This window comes from Artemia franciscana, chromosome 3 (assembly GCF_032884065.1).
Source record: "Artemia franciscana chromosome 3, ASM3288406v1, whole genome shotgun sequence".
In the NCBI taxonomy this organism is placed as follows: domain Eukaryota; kingdom Metazoa; phylum Arthropoda; class Branchiopoda; order Anostraca; family Artemiidae; genus Artemia; species Artemia franciscana.
In genome coordinates this window covers 50,598,774-50,626,188 of record NC_088865.1, presented here as the reverse complement: position 1 = coordinate 50,626,188, position 27,415 = coordinate 50,598,774, and the positions used below count along the sequence as shown (strand labels likewise).

The window sequence follows — 27,415 nt, the reverse complement described above, 5'->3', positions numbered from 1 at the left end:
AAAGCACTTGGGACCTTGGATTTTATAAGGCTCGAGATTTCAGTTAATGATGGGGGTCTGCTGATGTACCAGAGTGCTTACAAACCGGAGAGTACCATTGCATATCTCCAATGGTTGACATCTTTGTAAAGAGTTCATACTCTGGGATGGACATGTTTATGTATTCTATACACAGCCATTTTTCACATCCATCGCATAATACGGCCTTAGATTCTGGCTCAAGACCTTGTTTGCAGCCTGCAGAGAAATCTAGAGACTTTTTTGGACTGGATAATTTCCGCTTGCGATCTCGTTTAGGAGCCATTTTTTGTCGCGCAACTTTTTAGAATCACGCTCTTGTCGGTCTTTTTCTTTATTTCTTATTCTGTGGCTGACGTAAAAAAGATCGCAGCACGAATGAAGATGCAGGGCGTATGAAGAATGCAGCGCGAATTAAAAAAAAATAATCCCCGTCTTTCAATAATTACTGGATTGGACCTGTGGGAAGTGCAGATACCCGAGTCACCTATCCCCAGCAGTTAAAGGACACACATCCAGCCGGTAAAAATACGGCCCTTCGTGTTCGTTATCGCTCTCTTCTGCATAGGTTTATCCAAAGGAAGAAGATGAGCGGCTCAATTTACGTAATTTGTGGCTTTTTTGAAAGAAACAAATACTTCGCAACTCGAGAGAGGCAACACTGTATAATTTAAATAGTTAAGAAGAAACAGATGCAAAACTCCCAGGAGATTAAAAAGGGATCAATTCACCTAGAAGTCTGAATATAGAAAGTCCAAAACTGTGGTAGGTCCTTAAATTAACACCTAGGGTACCACAAGAATAGGAATAATGCAAACAATAAGAAAAAATAGTTTTATCTCACAGTATGTTATATATTTATCCAGGGTTCAAATTTATGCAGCCACATGGGTTTGTTATTGTTGTGTCATTGATAATGATTAATCTCAAGGAATTTTTGTTTTGATTAATTTCATTAATGTCACTTGCTGTCTGTTAAAGATATATATATTTTTTAAATCAAGCTTCTTTTGTTAAAAAAAAGTATGAATTGTTGTTCTTTTACATGTTGTATAAATTGGGGAGGAATGCCTGGCCCTTTAATTCATAGATTTGATTAAAAGTCTTTTAAGTATCTTATATCAAAATACCTCTGATACATTTTAATTTTTTTTTAGAGATGACATAAGACAGCATTAAAGTTTTGCATTTACTTCGCTAAGAAATTGTCTTAAACAATGCCAAGTTTAGACAGTTCTGTTAATATTCTTCTTTTTGATCAGTATATTTGTTTTTAAAGTTCCTTCTGTTTTAAAGCATTTTAGAGAGATTTTAAGCCAACCATGGGTATATTGCTGTCACAAATGATTTTGCTCAAATGAGCTGGTAGAAAATAAAAAGAACATATAATTTTTCTTTTTTTAGTATTTTAAGACTAGAATATCACAAAGCTGAGCATTCATATTGCTGGTTTTATCTAAAGTAAATACAATCCCTGATGGAGTTTTGTTGATACCTGTCTTAAAGTTAATTTGTCTAAATAAAATATATATTATTTATATGACAATAGAGAAAATGGCAACAAAACATCCTGGCAACTATGACTTGATTATAAATATATATATATATATATACATATATATATATATATATATATATATATATATATATATATATATATATATCAAGTAATTGTTGTTTTCTGGTCATATTTGTGCTTGTGCTCTTTGCTAAGTGGTTGGCAATTGGGGTTGAAAATTTTCTGTTCAAGGAGCATAGGTTTAATTACTGGTATTGCCAGTGTATTTAGTTTGGGACAGGGGTCAGTGACATGACTCTATAAGCTCAGCAGGAATTGGCCCAAATTTAAATGAGTACCTAGAGCAATCTGGGGACAGTAAGTAGGAAGGGCATGCAAAAGCATAGACTGCCTAGGTCCTAGATTCCAATTGTGCTTCCTTTTCAGTCCTTCCTTTTCCCTGAATTGTTGATGTATAGACAAGAGTGTAGGTCATGAGATATGGCTGGTGAATATAATGAGGGTGAATTTTATGCAGGATTTAAAAATTTAGAACAATTGTTCAGGTTGGCAACTGAGCACATAAGTAAAATTTAGCAATTTGTTTTTCTTTGTGACTGTTATAATTATGTGATGTCAAGTATTTTCAAGTTAATCTTTGTTGTTTTGTTTTAATTGCCATGACTCTAGGGCTTTAGTGTAATAAAATCTACTTTTGTCCATCCATTTTCTTTAAACAGACAGTAATTCTATGTTTCCTACCTTCAACAAATTTATATATAATTTTGAGACCAGGGATTACAAAGTAGGTCAAAAACTCATAAATAGAACTCTGGTATGACTAATGTATTTGTAAGAAATGCATATCAATTTAAAGATTAAAAAACAATCTTGTAGAAAACAGACAAGACAAATGAATAAATAAAATTATCCCTTTTCAAACATTTAATGAAGTGGTACAAACATAGGTCACCTTTAAGATTGTAATGAGCAAAGCTTCAATTATGAATCTGTTATCTTTAAACAGACTGAAGGGGCAAACCTCCAAGCTTTAACAATTCAACCTCACTTTTGGGGTCTTTTCTTTTCAATGGGAACTTTCTTTGCTTTTTTCCTATCCAAGTAAAAACAGTAGAAACAGCATCAGGTACAATTGACCTTCCACTTAGTCTACATATCCAGGAGAAAAATTATGAAGCTCTATACTAATAATTGGTAAATTTGTTGTTGTTCATATTTTTGACTTACAAATAAAGTGAACATACCACTTGATGCTTTTTTATGTTCTTTATGAATATAATAATTGCTTCTATTGCAAATTCAAATTTAAGCACTTTTGAGCCTTTGAAAGTGACCAAATATCTTAGTTTTTGGGTATAAAATATACTTAACACATTGGTCTTAAACTAACTGTTTCATCATAAATCCATTTTTTTAATGTTATATTATCCAAAAGCACTGATTATCCCGAATTAAGTTGATCAATAATATATTATTATTATTATTTCACAGTTGCACAGTTGCTTCAATTAACAGGAACTAGGATTGAGGGATGGATTGGAAGAATCAATGGAAAATATGTAATTTCAGCAATATATTTCTATATTAGGAAGGTTGAGTGTAAAGTAGAGCAGGGCTGCATGCATTATGTATTAGCTATAATTACTATGGAAATTATAAAGAATCCCATTTTACAATAATTTCTTCAATAGGGCTACAGGTCCATCTTTTGGCTAACCCCACATCAAACATTATATACTCAGAGAAAAATAAGTAGCAACTAGCTATATATACTTCAGCACACAATATTTAACAATGATTTCTCTAGTGCTAAACTATGACCCCTCAGTAATATGGATAAGAAGTGAGTAACAGACAAAATGAAATTTAAATGACAATCAGGAACTGGATATTGGCTAAAGGGGGCAAAAAAGATAGGTAGTGATTTTTTAGTGGAATAACGCTTCCCTGGCTAGTTTAGGACTTTTAATTGATTAGTCTACTGAAATTTTCCTATCCTATTCAATGAGAATATTTTTCCTTTTTCAGCAGAGCATTGCAACAATCTATCACAATGAAAAACATCCAGGGTAACCTGAATGGAATGACTATAAAAAGACAAATGAAAACAACAATTTGCAATCTTACAATTATACTTCTCGCCACACAAATTGAATTAGGCTACCCAATCACTAAATCTTCCAGATTTGAATCTGAAGCCATGTTTGAAATTTTCAAATATTCCACAATCAGAAATATTTTCAGCAATAATTACATGCTTGCCCTATGCATATAGCATAGGGTAAGCATGCTTCTTTGAATGTGAGCACTTTTCATTGGAACCTTTAGGCATTGTCCTAATTGGAGTAATAAGGTGTAATAAGGCATAGTGTACTAATTCTTTTCTTTGGAGTGAGCTGTAATAACGCGAATGGTTCTATTAAGGCGTAATAATGGAAAATAGATCTCAAACCTATTTTCGCTTATGCAGAGTGAATCAGGTCCTTTTGTTTGGTTCTGCAGAGAGCCAAGCAAAGTAGAGGAAGATTGAAAATTATTCTACCTGTGCAAAAGAGAGAGAGAAAGATGAATTCCTGGAACTACAAGTCATACATGTTTTGGGTATTGTTTATAGAATCTGTTAAAGAAAATGGAATGTTGTATATAAAATCTGATAAGTTGTATAGAAACAGAGAAGCTGTGAAATGCTCATGGGCAGCTATTGGTGCTCAGATGAAAATATCTGGATATGAGAGAATGACTAGTGAGTTGAATTCTTCACATCTTGGCCACACTTGGCATATTTCAGCACAGATTTAGGCATCAAAGTGATTACTCACAATAGACTCAAGAAAAGGCAGCTTTTTTAATTGAAATGAGAAAAAAAGGAATTTACTACATTTACTAAAGGATTTACTTAAGGGATTAACTAAAGGATTTACATTTATTTAAGGATTTGGCTATAGGATTTTTAAAATATCCTATGTGTGTGAACCTGGCATAATTACTAAAAGCTCTCCAATGGGCTCATAAGGTGTTTTTGTCTGCAGTTTTTTTCATTTTTTTTACTTAAAGTTTAAGTTTGTATTATCAGCTGTAGTAATTTTACATGAGTTGCAGTGACTGTACTAGCATGATAATACTAATGCCTGTAATGCATTGTAAAATTGCAATGTAAATTATATGGAAAATAATGATTGTAACTGTTTTAGAAATGATTGATGCAGTTTGATATATTCAGCTAAATTAGTAAAGAAAACAGTTTGCCGCCAAGATTTTAGAAAATAATTCTTTGGAAAGCATCCACCCCACTGAAAGAAGATATCATTAGTGAAAGACCCCTTTTTAATAGTTGGTTAGCCATTTGGCTGAATTGTTCAGTATTCTCATTTGTGACAAACACTCACTGTTTGCAGATAAAATTGATATGTACGGCTTTCTGTCAAGAAACAGCATTCATTTTTTGATTTGCTTTCTAATTTTTCCCTTAAAAAGACATCAAAATCATTACCATTTCATATGGAAAAATGCAAAATGATCTATGATTGTCTTAGAATATGATATAAAGTGAACCTTAAAATGTTTCCAATTAGAGTAATAGTTAAAGCTTAGCATAAAAAGCTAATGGTTGAAGTGTTGGAAGCCCTTTTTATATACAGGATAATGTCCGTTTAGAAATTTTAATGTTGTCCCCTGCTTTCATTTGATTTTTTAAAAATTCAGTCCTTAGAAAGGATACTGAAGCAAACCCTAATAAAAAAGAATTAGAAACGACTATTTTGGTCAATATTATATGTAGTGGTCCCACTTGCCAAAACATCTGAGGGTTTTGGCAAAAGATTTCACCAACTTGCTGGTCATTTTTATTGATTCCTTTATTTCATTAATAATTAAAATAAAGCACGTTTCTCTCATAACTTGTAATCTAGAGAAGAGTTTTTTCTTGTACTGTTTTTCTATAAGAAACATTCGAAAACTTTTGATGTGCCTTGAAAGAGTGCTGTGGATATTGTTGGATAGCATTTGATGCTTCAATGACATTTAACAGTAATCCCTTGGATTTTGCCCAAAAACTGGTCGAGTTTAGCTAATTGTACATTTGTTGATTTCCATATGATCTAGGTCTACGAAAATTTTATGATTAGATGATTAGGAAATAGATAGATAGACAGATATTCAAAAAAATCAACATACAATAATGAATAATAAATAATGAGAGGTATGCGGGGACGCAGTGACTGGACGTGACGACCAGGCGTAATCACTCTTACACGATCTAGTCCTTTGCCTAGAAACAGCTTTCATTGCTATTATCCATTTTGTCCAATAGATTTCGGCGTTGTTTCTCCACAAAACATAAGATGTTTCTGGGCTGCATCATACAGATTGTTAGCCACCATGATCCTAGGGACACCACAGAGCTCATTAACACAGACTGATTTCAGTCTTCCAATGAATTGGCTGAATTTTGCACAATAACCTTCAGTATGCTAGCTTCAGAAAAAGGTTTTTGGTGGACCACAGCTTCCAAGACATACACTGCTATGTCTCCAAAGATACAGCAGAGCTTCTTATCATAACATGATTTCCAGTTATCCATTGAGTCAGCCTTGGAATAGGATAAGAACTTTGAATATTTCTATTTAATTTGTCATGGTTCTCAGCCAATGTGCTAATCATCTTATTCTAGTTATCCAGTCCAATTTTTACTTACACTTGTGCTGCCTTCTCACATTTTAGTCAAGAAGGAAGCAAAGTGCATTCAGAATAAAGGAGTCAAGTTTTGCTTCTGGAGGAAGGAGTAGACTGAGGCCTACTAGTTAAAAGCGTACCTAGTCCATTACTACATTACAAGTCTATGCATTTGACATTACAGCAATATTTCATGTTTTATATTGTTATTATGAAATAATATGTACAGTATTAAAAATACATGGAAAGATCTTAATATTTCAGTTGAATTTGCAGCACTCTATTTATGCTGATTGTTACATATATTTGACATGTTTACTTTCAGTAGTTAATTTCTTCTTTCGAAAATAAAATCAATAACCAGCCTTACTCCTGATATTACTTTAGCCTATTTCCCAATAAGTGGCTACCATGGCTTACTTCCAAACAATAAAGTTTTATGGAACTAACTGTTGTTCCTGACTATCTAAACTCTTGGTTCCCAACGTAGGGTGCAGGCCCCACCGGTAGGACAGGGCAGTATTTTGGTAGCCATAGGTAGGACATGCACCTTTTGGCTGACTATACTTTAAAGCCTTAATTTTCAAAAGAAAATAAAATTCTCTTATGAATGACGTCACATTCAGATGCAATTAAAGAGCAAAAAGATAAAATTATAATATTTGAACAACGCTATAAAGTGTATAAAAGGTGTTGTATTCCAAAAAGCGTTTCATTAGTATAAAATATTTCTAGCGGACGACCAAAAAAATACCAATTTAATAGCATTTTAAGCTTCCATCTGATGAATTCAAATAAAATGATGACCAAATAATTTAAATATCACGAGAAGGGCATCAAAACTTTGGAAAAAACTAGTTGGGGTGTAGCCCAAAAATCGGTTGAGAGCCACAGGTCTAAACTTCTGTAATTACTAAGCATTATCGAAATAGCGGTAGATATTCTGTCACTATTTTTATATATTTTCATTACTCCTGCCATTTTTTGGCAGTAAATCTAATTTAGAAAATAATTTTGTAAAATAACTGCATTTATGGACAAAAAACTATACTTTGGTGATTGTCACACCATTATTTTCACCTTTCGTTCAGCTTTCTATCTTATTAATTTCATTCTTATCATTTGTTGAATTAAATTGATGAACCAGTAATTCGCCTCGCAAAGTTCCGTGGTCATCCACAAATTTAATGAATTTTCGAAAATTTGGTAAAATTACTGCATTTATCAACTGAGAGTGAGGTTGGGCAAGTCAAGATTTCAGTGGTTTTCATTTCCATTCATTTAAGCTGTTATCTTCCTCATTTTATTTTTCTCATTTATAAAATCATGCCAGTAAAATGTAAACCATAAGATAATGAGAGGCAGTAAAATCACATCTTTTATACTGTAATTATACAAAAATAATTGTCTTATTTTTACCAAGTCACCAGAATGCTACAAAGGCGCGTCCCTTTCTTCCACCCCATCCAAGACTCAATATTTGTGTGAGAGATATAAACAAGCCCAGAGATTTGAAATATGGGAAGATCAGATGTCACCTACTCAGAGGAGGCCTAAAACGGGTCTGCCCAATCAAAACTGCATCCAGGCTGGGTGGAGGTTGGGGGGGTTTACTAGACCCCTTCCCCTCAAAAAAATAGTTTCTTCGAATTGTAAAAAGTAACAAAAATGATCTTGATCAAGTTTCGTAGCTGTTTTTTTAGTTTTTTTTTGTAATGCCCATTCCCAACAAAAATAATAGATACTGCCTTGGGACCAATCATCGAAGTTTCAGAATTTTCTCTATTTTTATGTCTCCCATTATTTTTACATTGATGTTTTTGATGTTTAATTGTGATTGGTATTTAATTGATGCTTGACGCTTTGGCCTCAAAATATGTCGAGCCAACAAAAAGTTATGGCCCTCAGCACTTACAAATTATTGAACTCTTTACTCCTTCTTTGAAGCCAAAAATTAGATTAGCAATTCAAAAGATAGTACTTGTAAATTATTCAGAACACACTCAAGAATTTTGATCTGTATATAAGATCTTAAAAAACCGGCTTCATAGCCACAAAGACGAGTGATGGGTAACAGAATGCATTGTACTTATATAATTTGGGCAATATATTTGCAGATTATGGGAATGGGATAAAGTATTGTGGGTCTGCATGGAAAATGCGTTAGCTACAGTTATTTTGAATTACACTGTCCAAATACACTAACTCCTTCCTAATGTGCAAATATTTAGCTCAAACCATAGAAGTCCAATGCATTCTGTCAAACTAAATAAGTCTTTTGGCTATTTAGTATGTAACTTTCTTACAGATTTACAGATCAAAACTTCTGAGTGTCATCTGAATAAATAACATATACCCAAGAGACACTTGAATTTTGCTTAAGTTTTCTGGTGGAGTAGACATTGTGTAAATTTGTGATTATTTTCGGATGGGAATAGAGGTAGTGATTTATTTGCTAGTTGAAACCCTGTTTCAGGAAGCCACGCCATCTACACAATAAAATATTTCTAAATTTTGGCCAAGGTTAGTTCCCCAGATTATTGTTATTGTTGTAGTTTTCAATGGTCACCAGGCAAAACTATTGAAATATTAAACATCTGAACATACTTATAGCTCGTTATTGTCTTAATTAAGTAGTGAACAGGCTGATAACCTATAAGCGAAATAGCAAACTATTCAAAATTCTTCCAACACGTGATGAACTCCAATTCAAGGGTGCAGTTTCTTAGTTGGCCTAAATACAGAAAGAGGCCGCTGAAGCGCAACTTTTCTTGTTTCCAACTTAAAGAAGAAGAACAGATAAAGAAGAGATATGTGATAAAATAATTACTAGGAAATGCCGTTAAAAGTTAGTTTTAAATTTATAAGCAATCTAAGATGTAATATCAGTCAATAAATGAAAGCATGAAACTCTAAAACATGGTGAAATTCTTGCATTGCAAAAAATTGAAATTATGAAATCACAGGAAGATCAGAAATATTGAAGGCTTCACCATTGAAGATACGCCATGCTCATTTCTTCCTGGAGGAAATTTTAGATTCGACACAATTCCGAAAGAAAAATTTGGGTAAATTTGATATAAGAAATATAATAAGTTTCGAGCACAATCATAAATGCCTTTGGATATAATTGATCAATTTCAGGGATTTCTTCTTGCCATATTTTGTCTTAACTGAGTATTTTTAAAGAAACAGAGCTTTAAGAGATTTTGAATTCACCCCTGCTATGGTTTCTTGGCTTGATTCAGTTGTTGAGCCCAGAGGCTTTTGCAACTCTGTGCCTCTAGACTCATTAAAAAGGAGTCATAACCTCAGAAAATACAACAAAGGATAGAAAAGACACTTAAAAGACATTACACGGAGTGGCTGGCGCCAGCCTCAATAACAAAAATAAACAAGAAGGCCAAATTTTGTAAGAATTGGAAAAAGGTTTCGTCTTCTTAAAGTAAAATATAACTAAGAACCAGTCAATACTGGGTTCACTTCTTTTTCTAACCATGCTATACGAGCTGGCAATAAGCATGCCAGACTGCAGGAAACATGTTGATGATTTAGCTATTGCAGAATTGTGCTACAAAAATATTCAAAGGAGTGCAGCTACCATCATGGCTGATATATTGGATGATGTTGTTGCAGACAGGATGACTGTTAATGTCCAGAAGTCCATTGTGCTGGCTTCCTCTTTTCTTAAAAGTAACCCAGAATTCTACCCTCTCCTTCCTCCTTCCAGCCATGCAACTGAACTTAATCTGCTTGGGGTGTATCTTACTGCTGACTTAAAGTGGGAGAAACAGACAGAAATGACGCTCTGGAGAGCTAATGCAGGTATTAGCTCCCTGAAGCTGCTGTCTTAACACAGAATTCCTTCAGATCACCTTTTGCAAGTTTATTAAATTTTAATTTTTAAATTAAATTTTCGATTTATATCTCCACTGTCCTCTTGAAGAAATTTCTAAATATGTCCTTGCCTAAACAGGAAAAACTTTGTATTGCTAGGATTGATTGTGCTTTATATAGCACTCTCTGAGTCTAGAAATTCGAAAATTCAAGAGAAGAAATCGAGCTAATAATCAAAAGCAAAGGTAGTACTGCCAAAATTTGGTGCTAAAGCAACATAATTTATTGAGAACGCTTTCTTAAATAGGAATATACTTTAAAAATACAAACAGAATAGGCAAATCAGTCAGGAAACTGACATCTAAACTAACGTTTTCTACAGTTAGACTTCTCTGCCACTTTAATCGTACTCCGTTCTTTTATTCCATTCTTTCTTAGTCTTCCTCTTTTGGGTATCTTATCCCTCAGTAAAAAATACTCCATGATACCCATCAAGACTAAATATTATTTGTTCCATTTTTTTTAGGAAATGATGGCCCAGAATGCGGAAATAAAAGCCAGGGTCAATGATGTCGATGCCCTTGAAATTGCTGCAAGAAGATTAAGTGGAAGAACACCAGAGATAATATTCCAAGATGATACCTTTTTCAATGTACCAAACGGAAGGTTGAAGCTTAGAAAGTTTCGGGTAATGATTTCTTATCACAGCCAGTGCAATAGCACTGCCTACATAAAGATTTATGAGAGTTATGACTTGTCGACTCTGAAGTCCGAATTCGACCCTTTGTACTCTTGTGATAGAGATTTATTTTTAATAAAAATCTTATCTCATCTTAAAAGAATAATAAGTCTTCAATATCTAGCTATTAATTTTTTTTCTTTTCCCAAGGCCACTTTGTAAGGAAGATTTTGTCGTAGAAATTTTAAATGCGGCTCCTCGATTGGAAATTTAAAGTTGTAGTGCCTTTTTCAGAGTCAAACGTGATTGGAGGGCAACCAGTCCCCTCCAATGCCCCTTTTTGCTGCCGTCTCCAAAAGACACCAAGTCAAAACTTAAGACAGCCATTTTGTTCAAAATGGCAATAACTATGCCTCCGAGGATTACATGACCTCCCACAGCCCTGGGGGCAAGGGCTATAAGTTATTGAAGTTGCCCACTGTTTGTGTATAGGTTTTGTTAATGGGAGGAGAGAGTATATTTGACCCTGGGTTCAGAAAATCTAGGGGTATTAAGGTGAAATTTTTAGAGAATATTCAGGGGAACAGCATAAAAATGCATTATGGTTATGTACACACAGGCTGTCAAAAGGGCATATTGGCAACATCTCAGGTGTGGCTTGGGGTATTAACTTGGAACTTTCAATGAATGTTTAGGGGACGTTGGATTAGCCAAAAGATAAAATTTGCATATTACTTCTGCTACTCCTATCACTACAACTACTACTTCTACTACTACTACTAATACGACTACTATTACTACTGTTACTACTACTACTATTACTACTACTACTACTACCACTTCTACTACTACTACTATTAATAATTCTACTACTACTACCATTACGACTACTACCACTATTACTGCTACTACTACTACTGCTAAGACTAAGGGTATTGAGGTGAAATTTTCAGGGAGTGTAGAGGTTGACGTTGAGTTAAATCAAAACACAGTCTGTGTACACAGGTTGGCAAAAGAGCTTTTCAGAAATATTCTAGTGACATTATAGGATGTTAAGATGAAACTCTAAGGGCATGTTGAAATTAGTCAAAACAAACTTTTTTCATGCAGCTTGTCAAAAGGGCATATCAAAAATATCTTGGGAACGGCTAAGTTGGAATTTTCAGGTGATTTTTAGGACGGGGGACCTATAACTAACCAAAAGACACCATGTGCATACTACTACTGCAGCTTCTACTGCTACAATTACCGCTACTTTACTACGACTGCGACTACTTGTGACTGTAAGTACTTTCGACTACAAATGCGACTAATTGTGACTGGAACTGTGATTATTTGTGAATACGACTGTGACTACTGGCGATTGCGACTGCAACTACCTGTGATTGCAACTGTGACTAGTTGTGACTGTGGCTATGACCACTTGTGACTCCTTGTGACTCCAACTGCTTGCAAATGCATCTGCAACGGCAGGTGACTGCAACTAATTAAGATTTTGACTAACTGCGGCTGTGACTATTTGCAGTAATCATAGTACACTTCAAAGTAATTTCTATTTGTTTCCATTTTCTTTATTCTGTTTTAAGTATTAAGTTTTACCTTTACTAAAAAAACTTTCTTCTGGGAATGTTTTAAGAAATTAATTTCTGTTCTAATTTCAATATGCAGTATGCGTTTCAAGAGTATTTCTTAATTTTTTTCCCTGTACTTAATGAAGAAAATGTTTGTTTACATCATCACTTTTGCGCAAAATTTGAATATTCAGTCAAACATATCGATCAGCCGCAATTTTGTTTCATAACTACATCAAGATATTTTTACATGCCAATTGCGGATGGATGGAGAGGGAGTTCTTCAGTTACAAAGATTAAGACTGTGTATGATTATTAGTCTTCTATGGAACGTTAGTCACCGGGAAGTCTGCCCTGTAGGATTTGAATCTAGGTGTATCTCGCTCTGTAATCTTACTAAATGTTATAGAAGGATAGCCCTATATAGAAGGATCTATAATAGAAGGATCTGCCCTATAGAAGGATTTGAATCTAGGTGTATCTCGCTCCGTAATCTTACTAATGTTTCTGTTCATGAATCTGTCTTTTAAGTGAGGACGGTTTTAAATAAAAGCAAGTGCGCGTTGTTTATAAAGGGAGTTGTTTTTGTTGTCTTTAACCAAAAGCGTGTTTATGTCTTAAGAACAATATTTTGCAAGTTTTTAAAGGATATTTCCTTTTAATAAAATATTTGAAGCATCTTAACAACGGAAACTATTTTGCTGAAGATTTTATATTACGTGTCTTTATTGTAAGACGTGAATTTAAATTTGTTCCTATTTTCAGTAATAAACAGTTTCTATTTTAAGAAAAAAAAGTTTATGGTAGCAACGTCAGTCAAAAAGATTGACAAGAGGCAATGGGAGGAAGAATTGGGGAAGTAGATACAGTCATCAGGATACCCAAGGGCCAGCTACCATACCGAGATAGTTGAAATTTTATGGGCACTTGAGTGCAGTATGAGAAACATAAATTAGGACTAGAAAATTTTGAACTGATTTGCCTGAGTTTTATCTCCAGACTTCAGTGACATCTGTGGTAGCTTGCACGGGAAGGGACCAAAAATCAAAAATCACTATAATGCTGAAATCAGTGAAATAATGAAATCCCATCAGTGGAAGATGATTAGCATGCTTGGAAAATTTTTTCTTATTAGTCTTTTCCCCGCAAATTTACCAGTTAGAATCTGAAATTGTACTTGAGCCCTCAAAATTCTTGCTCATATATCTACTGAGCAAAAAATATATATATATATATATATATTCATCATCACTCTGAAAGTTACCCTCTCCTCCTCCTCCCTGTTCGATAATCCTGGATCTAGTATTGGATTTTTGGGCTTCTGAGCCATGTCTTTGTTGTTTAACTTTCATGCCATAGTGTTTTCTTTAAGCAGGTTGGTCTCTCAGGTCTCTTATACCGAAAACATTTATGTTTTCCTTAGATAAATTCTCCCTTGTGCTTCATAATAGCGAAATTGCCATAAGTGTTTCTCTTATAGAATGACGCCGGGGAGCTGATTTTTTACGATCGTCCTGATAGTTCTGGCCCTAAAATATCCACATACAGCAAAACAGATACCTCAGAGCCAGATATACTAGCGAAAACATTGGAAATGGCTCTTGGTATTCGTGGAAGGGTACAGAAGACTAGGAAATTGTATATGGTTGACCAAACAAGAGTGCACATTGATAAGGTTGAGAAATTGCCAGGATTTTATGCAGAGCTAGAGGTAAGCCTTAGTCTACTTCTGAAATTGTTTAGTGCGCCCACTAAGAGCTAAGATTATTAAAATTTTATTGAACTTAAGTCAATCTATTGAAACTAATAAAAGTATTCTTTCCCATTTTTTACTATAACTACACAGCTTGCAGCTCTCTGTGGGCTGATCCGGAATTTTCCTTTCTTAATTTATTATACCTTATTTCTTATTTTTGCCTAAGAAAAAAAATGGAAATTTGTAGCGTTAATTTTTTTTTCAAATTGATGACTTGTTAAAGTAACTTATAAATAGTTTATGAAACCATGCTGCCTTTTCATAATAAATTTTGAAACTTTTTGAAAGAGCAAGGGATATTTTTACTAATAACAGTGCAAAAATAAAATTCAAAAAAGATCAATGAACGTATTTATAGACAAGTTTGGAAGAACAAAGGGCTACTTCTAATGAAGACAAAAGCAAAGAAAAAAAAACGAAGCAAAAAAAGTTACAGACTGCTCGAAACTATACATGGAACCCTTTCCCAAAAGTGAAACAAAAATCAAAGCTAAATTAAACTAGCAGAAGAGGAAGAAAGGTAGTTTTTCCTTTTTTTTTTTTTTTTTTGGCACAAAAAAGCTTTCTTGAGGGAAAAACTCTTTCCTCTGATGAGAGCCAACCTCTTGAACTAGAGTATGCTATGCCTGATAAGGTTATAAAGAAAAGCGCTCGTGCTTATAAATGTCGTAGCCTTGAACAGAAAGCTCAGAAGGCTGAAGAAGCTGCTAGACAGGGAGACTCTCGGTCAGTGTACCTCGTCGCAAATGAGATAGTTGTAAAACGTCTGAAGACAGGTGGACCCGTCGAAGATGAGCCTGTACCACTTTTTACTTACCCTGATAAAGTGAACGAAGCCTGGGCGACGCATTTTGAAAAGTTGTTAAATAGACCACCACCTGCTGATCCTTTAGATATACCAGATATGCCATTTCTAAATCTAGCCGTCGATATCAAAACACCCCCTGGTGCGGGCATACTAAAGGTGACTGAGAAGTTGAGGTATGGAAAGTCCCCTGGGGAAAATTAGATTGTGGCTGAAAAGATTAAATACTCAGTAGCTGCATGTACAACTATGTGAACCATGTTCTCTATAATTTGGACAACTGAATAGATTCCTAAGGATTGGAAAAAAAGCACTCTCGTCAAAATATTCAAAAAAGGCGACCCTGCAAAGGGTGAAAACTGGAGAGGTATCAGCCTTGTATCAATACCTAGCAAACTATTGGTGACTATACTCCTTAAGAGAATCCAACCAGCGTTCAATGAACATCTCCTGGAGGAACAGCATTGATTCCTGTCAAACCGATCGTAAGTCTATCTCGTATTTAATCTTAAAATGCCGCCAGAAGAAGTAATTGAATGGCGCAATAGGCTGTACTTGGTCTTCATAAACCTCGACAAAGCCTTCGACTCGATAAATTGCCAAACGCTTCGGAAGGTTTTCCAACGCTACGATATTCCTGATAAGCTCTTACGAATATTTAAAGCCTTCTACAAAGACATAGAATGCTGCGTGAAGACAAGTGGCGGAAGTACCTGTTACTTTCGCATCATGACAGTGGCAAAAGAAAGTTGTGTGCTTTCACCCCTGCTTTTTATTTTCATCATTGATTACATTTTCCAGACCTGCAATGGATATGGAATCCAGTTGGATAATAAGAGACTCGGAGATGTTGATTTCACTGACGATTTTAGCCTTCGTAGTGTCCTACAAACAAAAGCTCCAGCATATCTTAACCAAGTCAAAGGCGCTGCATAAACTTTTAGCCTTGAGATAAATGCCAAAAAACAAGAAGTATTGCGAACACCGTAACTCCACTCAATCTACGATGCAATAACCAGATGATAAAGCAATTCGTGGAGTTCAAGTACTTAGGAAGTACCATTGACAATTCAGGATCGTGTCAGCGATTAGTTGAGCTAAGAATCGGCCAGCCTAATGCGTTTTTGAGAAAACTGTCGCACCTTTGGCGCAGCCAGAAGTACTCTCTCTTACTCAAGCTGAGGGTGTTCGACAACAACGTCCTCTCAACACTTTGATATGGCTCTGAAACCTGGCCCACAGATCAACAGCTTGGTAAGAAACTCCAAGCGTTTGAAAACATGTGTTTAAGGCGCATTCTAAATATCCAATGGTCCCAAAAAGTAAAAAAACGCTGCTGTACGACCAAAGACATCTCAGCCACCGATAACCAAAGTGATCAAATATTGAAAGTGGAGATACCTCAGTCATGTGGTCCGCATGCCCGAAACTCGGCTACGGAAAGTCGTCCTTCAGTGGCTGCCGCTCGGTACCAGAAGAAGAGGACACCCCAAAAAGCTACCCAAAAAGTTACGTAGCTACGTTATGACCTCACAAATCACTATGCCTCAGTCTAAACAGACTGGGAAGATGTATAGGTGGCCGCAGCGGTAAGAGATGACTAGCGACTCTTCTTTGATCCCCTAAGTGCCTCCGGAGGCACAGGAGGATCTAAGGTCTAAGGTAAGGCCTAAAATTAAGTACAGAGTCAAAATAATGCTTAGCCGGCAAGGAGTGTCAAGACCTAAGGAATGGTTGAAGAAATATATCAAAGTGAAAGCTACTATTACTACTGCTACTACTACTACTACAGGGCATTGCAGTACCAAGTCTTCTCAGGCCAACGCAGCAACGCACGCTCCTTCTCCATTCAAATATTTTCAAAGCTCTACTTCCCCTTAAATTTTCCCTCTCGACATTTTCCCACCCTATTTGGGGACGAAATTCAGAGATTGTTAGGTTGAGTTTGAACAGATTGTTTGTCTTCTAACTGTGAGTTACTTGCGGTTAATGGTTGAATTCCTCCATGCCTAACCACTGGTGGGAAGCCCAAGCTGTGCACCTCAAAATGGTAGTCCGATGGATCTTTCGGCGAGTCACACGCCTGACACAGTTGAATGTCAATGCACACAGGGTGTCGTGAGTCTGGGGAGCTTACGGTTAAATAAATTACCACGGGTATTTTAAATGGAATTATGAATTGTCTCAAAAGTTTATAATCTACTATGACGTCCCCAGCTTTAAGCGATGCGTCTTCACATCAAGGTATGGCGGTGCGGCCGATAAAAAGAACTCTTGGAGTATTATGTTGAAGCGTAAGGTCCTTGAAAGAAGAGAACCCACCAAATAATCGCCTATGAATTGCATAAATATGAAGCAAGTGTTGTCGGTCATTCCAAGACAAGGATTCGAAGTGTTTTATCTTAAGATATAGTTATAGCAGAATCAAACGAAGTATATAGATTTTTCGACGCCGGAGTAAAAGATGGATCTTGACTTCTTTGAATGGGATTTATGCTGAGCTCTTCAGCTCACCGCGCAGTTCTTGTATGGGTCCCTATTAGCCTGAGAATTGCCCTCATCTGCTTAAGGATTAGACTATTTAACGTAAGTATAACATCGGTATATGCTAAGTGAAGCTTTTAAATAGCAAATAAATTCATTCAACACGGAACAAGAGCATACAGTGAAAAGTTATCCAAACCGGGACTACCACGTTGTAGCAGGAGACTGGAACGGCCAAGTTGACTCAACTGAACAGCCACTCCATGATTTGATTGGCCGTTACACATATGGGATAGGATGTCAAAATAGTGAAGGCATCATCAAGTTTGCTCTAGACCATACAATAGTGGTTGCAAACTCTCTGTTTCAACACAAGACTTGACAACACTTCGCTTGGTGCCCTAATGATAATGCCACCGCAGCCCAGACAAATTGTATCCTGGTTAGGAGAAGATGGCAAAGCTCTGTTCAAGATGCCCATACCTTTAGGGGAGCCTGTACTGCATTCAGAGGTAAACAAAGTATCAAAGTAACAATAAGCAGCTTGTCTAACTTACAGTCCTTGCACCGTAGGCTGGGGTTTTCAACCATGGAAGCATATTTATTCGGCATTTGGACTGTTTTGAACAAAATAGCTATCTAAAAAATATTGGCCGGATGCATTCGGGGAAAAAAAGGGGGGGGGGGTAGTCGGTTGCCGTTTGATTACTTTTGATTCTTAAAAAAGGACATATTTTTTGGCCTTTGGACTATTTTGAACAAAATAACTATCTAAAAATTTTGACCGGATGCGTTCGGGAAAAAAGGTTGCTTCTTGATTATTTTTTATTCTTAAAAAAGAACTAGAGCTTTAGTTTTGCAATCGAATGAGCCCTTTTCAAAGTTAGTGTGACCACCCTTTCCTCAAAAACCTTTTATGTTAACAATAGGCAACTTGTATAAGTTACAGCCCTTGCCCTGAGGGCTCTGAGGGGATTTGTCAACATCTGAGTCTTAATTATTTGACTTGTGGATTATTTTGAACAAAATGGCAATTCCCATATTTTCATTGGGTGCATTTGTGGTAAAAAGTTTGTGAGAGGGGGACGGGCATGTTACCACCGATCAATTTCAAGTCTTAAAAAGGGTACTAGAACTATCGATTTCTGATCGAGTTAGCCCCCTAAAAGTTTAGGCGACCATATAACCACTCTGTCCCTAAAAAAATTAAATGTTAAGAATGGGCAAATAGAAAAACTTACAGTCCTTCCCCGGGGATGAAGGGGGAGTAAAATCCGGAGACATAGTTATTTTGTCTTTTCACCATTTTAAACAAAATATCTAGAATGAAATGACTCTAGAATGTTGTGTCAAACCCGGAGGCATCTTTGGACTATTTTGAACAAAATTGCAATCTAAAAATATTCAATCGAGTGAATATTGGGAAGAGAGGGTGTAGGGGGTGGGCTAAATGCCCTCCAACCACTTTTGACTCTTTAAAAGGGTACCAGAACTTCCAATTTCGAATCGAGTGAAACCCTGTCGAAGTTTATGCGACCACCTCTTCCATATAAAGTACTCATAGGAAAAATAATAATTTATAGGCAGCGCAATAGTGCTGCCTAAGTAAAGAACGATGTTGGCACAATGCATTTCTTTTTTTTTTTAAGTTTTAGACCAGGGCACTTCGTATCAAAGTATTTGTAGTGGAAACTTAGAAAGGGGCTCATTCGATCGGATATTGAAAAGGCCTGTGCCCATTTTAATAGTCAAAAGTGATTGGAGGGCAACTTGTCCCCTCCAACGCCCACCATTTCCCCAAGTACATTAAATCAATAGCCATTTCGTTCAATCTAGTTAAAGGTTCCAGAAATTATGTCTTTGAGGATGACAGCTCCCCCAGAGCCGTCAGAGCAAGGGTCATAAGCGAGCCCTGGGGGCATATCAGGTTTATAAGAAGGGTGTTTGTATAAACTACGGAGGGGCTATTGAATTGATAATCAAAAGTTTTAGTTCCCCTTTTAAGATTCAGAGTGATTGGAGGGAAGCTACCCCCCCCCACACACAACCACACGCACGTCGTAATATCTCCAATTAAATTTATATTCAATGAAATACATCCAATTGGAATTTTCAGATAACAATTTTATTTAAAATAGTCCGAAGATCCTATAACAAGGCTTTCCGGGTTGACACAAACACCCAGAGCCTGGGGCAAGGGTTGTAAGTTATGCCCCAGGGCATTTAAGGCTTATATGGAAGGGATGGTTGTATAAACTCTAGAGGAGTCTTATTTGTTTGAAGTTCCCTTTTAAGAGTTAAAAGTGATGGAGGGCAACTAGTCCCCCCCCCTGACTACCTGGTTTTTTCACCAAAGACATCTGGTTGAAATTGTGGGATAGCCATCTTGTTCAAAATAGTCTGAAGAACATATAAAGATGCCTCTAGGGTTAACATAACACCCCAGAGCCCTGAGGCAAGGGTCGCAGGTTATGCCCTGGGGGTAAATAGGGCTTTTATTGAATGGCTGTTTGTATAAACTTCAGCTGGGACTCACTTAATTTCATATTGGAAGTTATAGCTGCCATTTTAAGAATCAAAAGTGATTTGAGATCAACCAGCCCCCCCCCCTCCACGCCCTTCATTTTCTCCAATACATTCAATCAAAAATTTGAGATAGCAATTTTGTTTTGGTGTAGCTGAAGGGTCTGGATATTATCCCTTTGTGGATGACAACCACCCCAGAGCCCACAGGGAAAGAGTTGTAAGTTAAGCCCTTGGGGCGTATAAGTTTTTTATAGAAAGAGTGATCGTATTTACTTCAGAGAGGTCTCATTGGAAAGGCAATCAGAAGTTTTAGTGCCCTTTTTAAGTGTCACAGTGATCAGCGGGCAGCCATTCCCCCCCCCCCCCACATGTAGTCTTTTACCGAAATGCAGACAATTGAAACTTTGAGATGGGCATTTTATTCAAAATTATCCAAGGATCATATAACTTTAGGCTATATTGGTGTTGTTACAGGCTTTTGGTATTGTTACAAACTACCAGAGTCTGGGGAAAGGGTTGTAAGCTGTGCCGAGAGTGCATTTAATGTTTGTATGGGTGGAATGGTTGTATAAATTTTAGAGGTAGCTCATTTGTCTTAAAATTGGAAATTCTAGTTCCCCTTTAAGAGTCAAAAGTGATGAAGGTCATCTAACCCCCCCCCCCTCTTACTACCTCTCTTTCATGTAACGCATCTAATTGAACTTATGAGATATCCGTTCTAAAACATAATAGTCCAAAGAATATATAACAATGCCTCCAGGGTTGACACAACCCCCCAGAGCCCTGGGGCAAGGACTTTAAGTTATGCCTTAGGGACAGGGCTCTTATGGAATGGGATGTCGTATAAACTTCAGTGGGATTTCATTTCATTTGAAATTGGAAGTCATAGTGCCCTTTTTAAGAGTCAAAATTGATTTGAGAGACACCAGACACCCCCCCCCACGCCCATCATTTCCCAAAAACAAACATCCAAACAAAGTTTTGAGACATCTATTTTTCGGCATTGTTGAAAGGTTCAGTAATAATGCGTTTGAGATGTCAATCCCTCCGCCGCCCCGAGGCCTCAGGGCAAGGGCTGTAAGTTAGGCAATTTGTTCGTTGTTTACATATAGTATATGATATTAAGAAAATGTATGGAAGCTTAACTACCACTTTCCCAAAGTCTTTCAAAGAATGTTGAACTAAATCAAAACATGTTATGTGTACATGGGTTGTCAAAAGGGTGTAACTCATGAATCAATGACTGAGTGTATTAATTTGGAACTTTCGGAAAATGAAAAGGGAGATGATCAATTGACCAAAAAGGCAATATTTGCACACTACTACTACTACAACTACCGATGCTTCTACTGCTACCACAACTACTACTATCACCAAAACTACTACTTCTTTAGCGGGTACTACTAAGGCTGAAGATGCTGAAAAAGGGTGTAACTCAGGAATGACTGAGTACATTAATTTGGAACTTTTGGAAAATGAAAAGGGAGATGATCGATTGACCAAACAGGCAAGATGACCAAAAGACAAAATGAACCCGCTACTACTGCTATTAATGCTGCCGCTGCTACAGTTACTGCTGCTAATAATAATATATTTATACCGCTACTAATTTTCCTACTACTACTATGAAACTAGTACAATTAAGGCTAAGCGTATGAAGTTGAAAATTTGACAGAATATTGAGGGGGAATTTGAACTAAATCAAAACATAGTATTTGCATGCAGATTGTCAAAAGGGTGTATGCCAATTATGGATCTTGGTAAAGTCATAACTTTCAGAGAATACTTAAAGGGGGAAGATCAATTGACAAAAAGGTAATATATGCATGTCATTATTAACACTACTACCACTCCTGCTTTCACCAATACTGCTAGTGCTGCTAAAATTTTCCAACTACTACTCTAATCGCAAGCACTTGTAAGGCTTAGCCTTAGACTATTAAGATCAAAAAGGGTGTCAAAAGGGGGTCAAAGGTGCAAATCAGCAATATTTTTGGAACGGCTTGCCATGCCAAGGGGAAACTTGCGGGGCATCATGAAAGAGATGTTCAACCGATCAAAAGGCAAAATGTACATGCTACTACCGCTATTAACGCTGCTGCTACTATTATTGCTACTACTATTAATGCAACTACTTCTCCTGCTACGACTGCAACTAATGTGATACTAGTACTATTAAAACTAAGTCTATGAAGGTAAAATTTGAGTGGGGATTGATGGCAAATTTGAACTAACAAAAGACATTATGTGCACTTAGATTGTCAAAAGAGCATATATTAAGATTTTATTTGTGGATGAAGTTGGAACATGGGTATTGAAGAAGATGTTGAAAAAAAAAAAGAATCAAAGATGATATATGCATACTGCTACTAATTCTACTACTGACAGTACAACTATTGCTAATAGAAAAGCTAAGGTTATGAAGGTGAAGCTTTCAAGGAATTTTCAGGCAGATGTTGAACTAAATCAAAACGAACTATGATTATGTAGATTGTTAAAAGGGTGACAAAGCAATATCAAAATAACGGCTTACGTTATTAAGTTAGACCTTTCGGGATAAATTGTGGTGGATTTTGAACTAGCCAGAAAACGCTACCTATACTTTTAATTCTACTTCTATGGCTACAGTAATTAATGACACTAAGGGGAATGAGTTGAAATTTTTATGGAATGTTTAGACGGAGTTTCAATTAAATAAAAAACTATATGCATGCCTGTATTAAAAGGACGTATAAACAATATCATAAGTAGTGCCGCTCTATCATAACTAGTAATATCATTGATATTTTAAAGGGGCTGATTTGATTGGAAATTAAAAGTTCAAATGCCCTTTTTAAAAGTCAAAAGTGATTAGAGGGAATTAACAGAAAAAAAGACGAATATTTCACCGTCTAGAGCGACACAATCCAAGCGACACAATCCAAGTGATTAGAGGGAATAATGGTTCACTGGGGGTTAATCCAGAGGTTTTTATGGGCTACTACTGGCACTTAGTGACTAGAAAATGAATCAGTATCTACTTCGAAAGAATTGGAATGATCTAAAAGGAACAGATCAGGGCAAAAGGATATACTGGAGCTTTTTAAGGTGTCAAAGTTCACAAGCTCTTTGTTGCTATAGAGTGGGATGGCTCGTATAAGGCGAGCCCCTCCTTATATGTGGCCCTTTAAAAACAGTTAGTTATTTTTGTTTTATTATATATCAGATTTCAATCCACAAATATTAAAAGTAAAAAATAGGTTTATTTTTAGGTTTGCCTAAATGAAGATCAGACACCAGAAGATGGTAAAGTAATTGCAGAAAAACTGATGGAGCAACTTGGAATAGATAAAGCTGATCTTTTAACTGGTGCATATTTGGACTTACTTCAAAATCAAGATTAAAATTTATATGAACTCCTGAACATCATAGTAAAAATATTAAAGAAGGAACTAAGATCTGTGGGGTGGTGCCATGCATCTGGAATAAAAAAATATTTTGTGTTGGTCGATACATATCAAATTTTTTTTATTATTAAATAGCATAGCTTCATTTAGTTAATTCTCATAAAATTAGGAAGCACGCTGGTTTTAGGTTTAAGGTGCTCCTAACTTGTCATTTTTGTTTTATTAATATTTTCTGAGTTTGTTATAGTACATCTTATCCTAACATAACAAAACTGACGACAAGTGTCGCTTGGATTGTGTCGCTCTAGACGGTGAAATGTTCGTTTTTTTTTCTGTTTGAGTTCAACCCCAAGTCTTCGGAATGAAAATCAAAGAACAGTTAAAAGGAAAAAAATCTTGGAGATAAAGTTGTTTAAATATACGTCAGTTGAAATGACTTTAAAATTGCTGATAACCGTGTTTGAATACATAGAAATTAATTGTCTTCGGTTAACTAGAAAGATACTCACTATGCTACATTTGTGGTAAGTTTTATATTTAATGAATTGGTTCGATAAAATTGATATAGGATTATCATTCATTAGCAATGAGTTCATTATAAATCTCGCTCCTAGATTGTCGTTTCCGGTAATGTATTCACTTTTTTTAGTTCTTGCAATTATAATCTTAATAATTTATACTTCAAATCGTATAAAAAAAAATACCCTCGCTTTTGGAATGAACGACGGGCCGTCCTGGTTTTGAGAAAAGTCACATAGCTATTGAAATTCGAAGTTAGTCACTTTGCTTAGATAGTCATGACAAGACCTGGCCAAACTTTAGTGGCATAGAGAAAATAGCCCATGGTAATCAAACAGTTCGTGGAAAGAACTGTAAGTAAGGAGCGACACGGCTCCGATAATAACCGAAACTCTAAAAAACAGAATTTTAATACCAATAGACATATCAAAACATTCTGCTTATTATGCTGATTCCAAATATTTAATTTGTATTAAGTTTAGTGTTACCCGTCAAAGGTCACGAACCTGACAAAATTTGCCTTATTTTCGAAAAAGGGGATAACACCACTTAAAATTTTAAAAATTCTCAATGAATATCAAACCATCAGATTCAGCGTATCAGAACACTTTATTGTAGTGAGGGAGGGATGTTTTCAGGGCAAGGTTTGCAGTGGGGGAATTTGCGACAATTCCCATACAAAATTGTTTTAATGTCTTGTTTTCTCTTTTCCGTCTCAATTTTACGCACGGAAATGTTAAGGGTAGTTGCCCGGGGTAAATATTCACTGGGATTGAATTGTCTAGAAAGTATTTCCTTAGGGAGGGGTATTTCTCCTTGGAGGCCAAGCCAGATTTCCTGACATTGTTAAAAAACGATCAGAAATTAAGTTAAAAAAAATCTTTTCAACTGAAAGTAAAGAGCAATATTAAAACCTTAAAAGAACAGAAACTACTACGTATATGACAGGGACTCCCCATCCTCAACACTTCCCTCTCAAAGCTAAAATTTGAATTTTGTCCCAAGTCTTTAAGAACAACTCCTGAAATACAAGGGTCATTTAGTTACAATAGTTACATTTCGTTCATATTTAGAACAATAAGAAGCTTTTTTAAAATTACTAAAAAAAACTTTAGCGTGAACACTGAGGTGTTGGTGAGAGGATGGCCCCCTTCATATACGTATTAAATTCTGTTCGTTTTAAGATTTAATGTTGCTCCTTACTTTCAGTTGAAAAAAACTTTTTTTTATATATATATTTAAGAACCTTTAAGTATGTAGTGACTGGTGCTCATTGTAACTAAATTGAAAAACGGGTTTGATGATGAAATATGAATCAAAAGAGTTAATTTTTCATGGTAATTCCATGTATGTAAAAGTCATTAAGATCGAACTTACTCGTCAAAAGTTATTAGCCTAAGAAGGTTTTCCGAATTTTATAAAATAGAGAAAAATACCCTGAATAAAGTAAGTGATGGTGGTGAAATTTGTAAAATTAAATTTGGTATTTTTACAGAAGTTTTAAGCCCAATCATCAAAATTGCAAAATTTATGATTTTTTTTTCATGAAGGATGATTATGGATACAAGATTTCGATACTGATTTCTTCCATTTTACGGCACAAAACCAAAATTCTGGCCCGGAGGGGACTAATAGACTATCTAGTTTAAATTCTAAGATTACCCATAGATTTAAAATCATTGAGAAGCTTTCAACTCAGCTTTTAATTTACAAAAATTTTAATACCTTTAATAACCTTTAAGTAAGTAGTGACTGGTGCTCATAGTAACTCTAGTAACGTATGAATATCTTGTATCTTCAAACAACAAAGAGAGATAAAACTCCACAAAAAAAATCTCAAACGAGACTGTGGCCAGTAGAGAGAAAAGACTAAAATAACGCGAATATTTCGCCTGTATCTCAACTAGGCGTCCTCAGCACAAGATAAAAAACACTAAACTAAAAACAAATAAAACCACCACCAATAATAATAAATGCAATTGTCGCTACTGATTCACGTAGGGAAAAGAAGCTAGTAGAGTTACTTCAATGAGAATATCAAAGCAACTGAGGAAAAATTATTAAAATTGAAACTAAGTTAACTATTCTGTTGCGAAATAATCCTCTTGTTAGCTAATATTGAAGCAACTGTTTTTAATATAGTAGGTAATCTTGTCCCCTGGTGATTGTGTAAAATTTTGATTACCTTATTGATGATTGGTTCATGTTTTGATCTTTTAGAAAAAGTTGGTTGGGGTGTTCGGCAATTTTGTATAAATTTTTCATTTACTGTTTCATAAAAAAGTTATATACTTGATTATAATTTTCGAAGCTCACCCTCTCAGGCATTGCAAACTCCCATGAATTAGTGCATAAATCACCTTTAAGCTTTTCGATGTTTGCTGGTGTATATCGGGATCCTGGTTTGTTTTCAGGGGCTATTCGGAGGACAAGCCGGGGGATTGGAAGTAAAACTCCTACTGGAACATAGTCCTATGTATCTGATAGTAGCACTTCGTTCCTTAAAAAATATATAGATGAGAACACATTGTCAATTAAGGTTGCAGATTGGTTCGAAATTCGTGAAGGGGAATTTATACAGGGGGTTAACCCGGGATTAACCCGGGGGTTAACGACGAGATTACTAGTGCCAGTATATCACAAGCCTGACTTGATGATGTATCCATCAAGTCAACTTTAAATCACCCATTAAAATTATTTTTGACTTACCAGACAATACTTTCCCAAGAATATTCTCAAATATTTCCATAAATTGCTTCGTTGATCCGTTTGGAGATTTCACAAATTATTATCTTTTCTTTGGAGCTAGTAGCCAATTCCATGATAGATTCAAATACCCGTTTAACTCAACTTTTGTAGACAGATCATCTCTTCTTACAGCTGGTAGATTACACGATACATAAAATCCTTGCCCTTCCTTTTTTCCATTTTTCTAATTATAAATATTGATTTATAACCAGGTATATCCATAAGTAGCTGGTTCTTCTCATTTAAAAAAGTTTCATATAGGCCAATAATTACAGGGCGAGAATTCCTACATATAAGCTGTATATCATCCAGGGAAGAATTCAGCCCTTGAGCGTTCAAGTGCACAACCCGGAGGACATCTTCCCACCGAGCCCCAACATCCCATAACACGAACTCCTCCATAAAATTACTATCAATAATATCATCTAAGTTTTCATTAAAATTCATATTTGGTGTTCTTCCTATCGGGTTATTCAAGATTTTATTAAAATTTACTCTACGACATTCATATTCTCGAATTTCCTCTTTGTGAGATTAGCGTCAGTCCTCGAAACAACTTTGATACCAATACAGTTATGAAAACTCGATTTATTTTTGGGACACAGTGCGCAGTAGCGATGCTAGCGGCTGGAGACAGGAAACTGGTAGCACAGCTTAGATACCAATATTGGTATCTAAGCTGTGTATGCAACAAAACAAAATTACGTTCCCGCCTATGGTGTTGTGATCTCCGAGTCGGAGCATGGGCTTGGAGGAGGTGCCAAGTTCAGAGCTCTGTACCAAAAGCTTCCCATGAGTTTTCATAATTGTATATTGGTATCTAAGCTTTGGTCCTCGAAAACTCAATTCCATACATTAGTACTTACCAATATAGGTGATGAATAGGGACCACGCTG

At 35.8% G+C, this 27,415-nt stretch overlaps 1 protein-coding gene across 3 annotated transcripts; it reads left to right on the top strand.

Annotated features, from left to right (window-relative positions):
• Positions 1–662: 662 nt before the first annotated feature.
• Positions 663–23,401, top strand: LOC136025376 (uncharacterized). 3 transcript variants are annotated; one of them, XM_065701354.1, is made up of 4 exons: positions 663–783; positions 10,572–10,733; positions 13,776–14,006; positions 23,118–23,401. In XM_065701354.1, the coding sequence occupies exons 2-4, from the start codon at positions 10,575–10,577 to the stop codon at positions 23,247–23,249; spliced, it is 522 nt and encodes a 173-aa protein (XP_065557426.1). In that variant the 5' UTR covers positions 663–783; positions 10,572–10,574; the 3' UTR covers positions 23,250–23,401. The 3 variants fall into 3 exon arrangements, with proteins under 3 accessions (XP_065557426.1, XP_065557427.1, XP_065557428.1); XM_065701355.1 differs by lacking the exon at positions 663–783 and adding an exon at positions 1,022–1,041; XM_065701356.1 differs by lacking the exon at positions 663–783 and adding an exon at positions 8,712–8,731.
• The last annotated feature ends 4,014 nt before the right edge of the window (positions 23,402–27,415 follow it).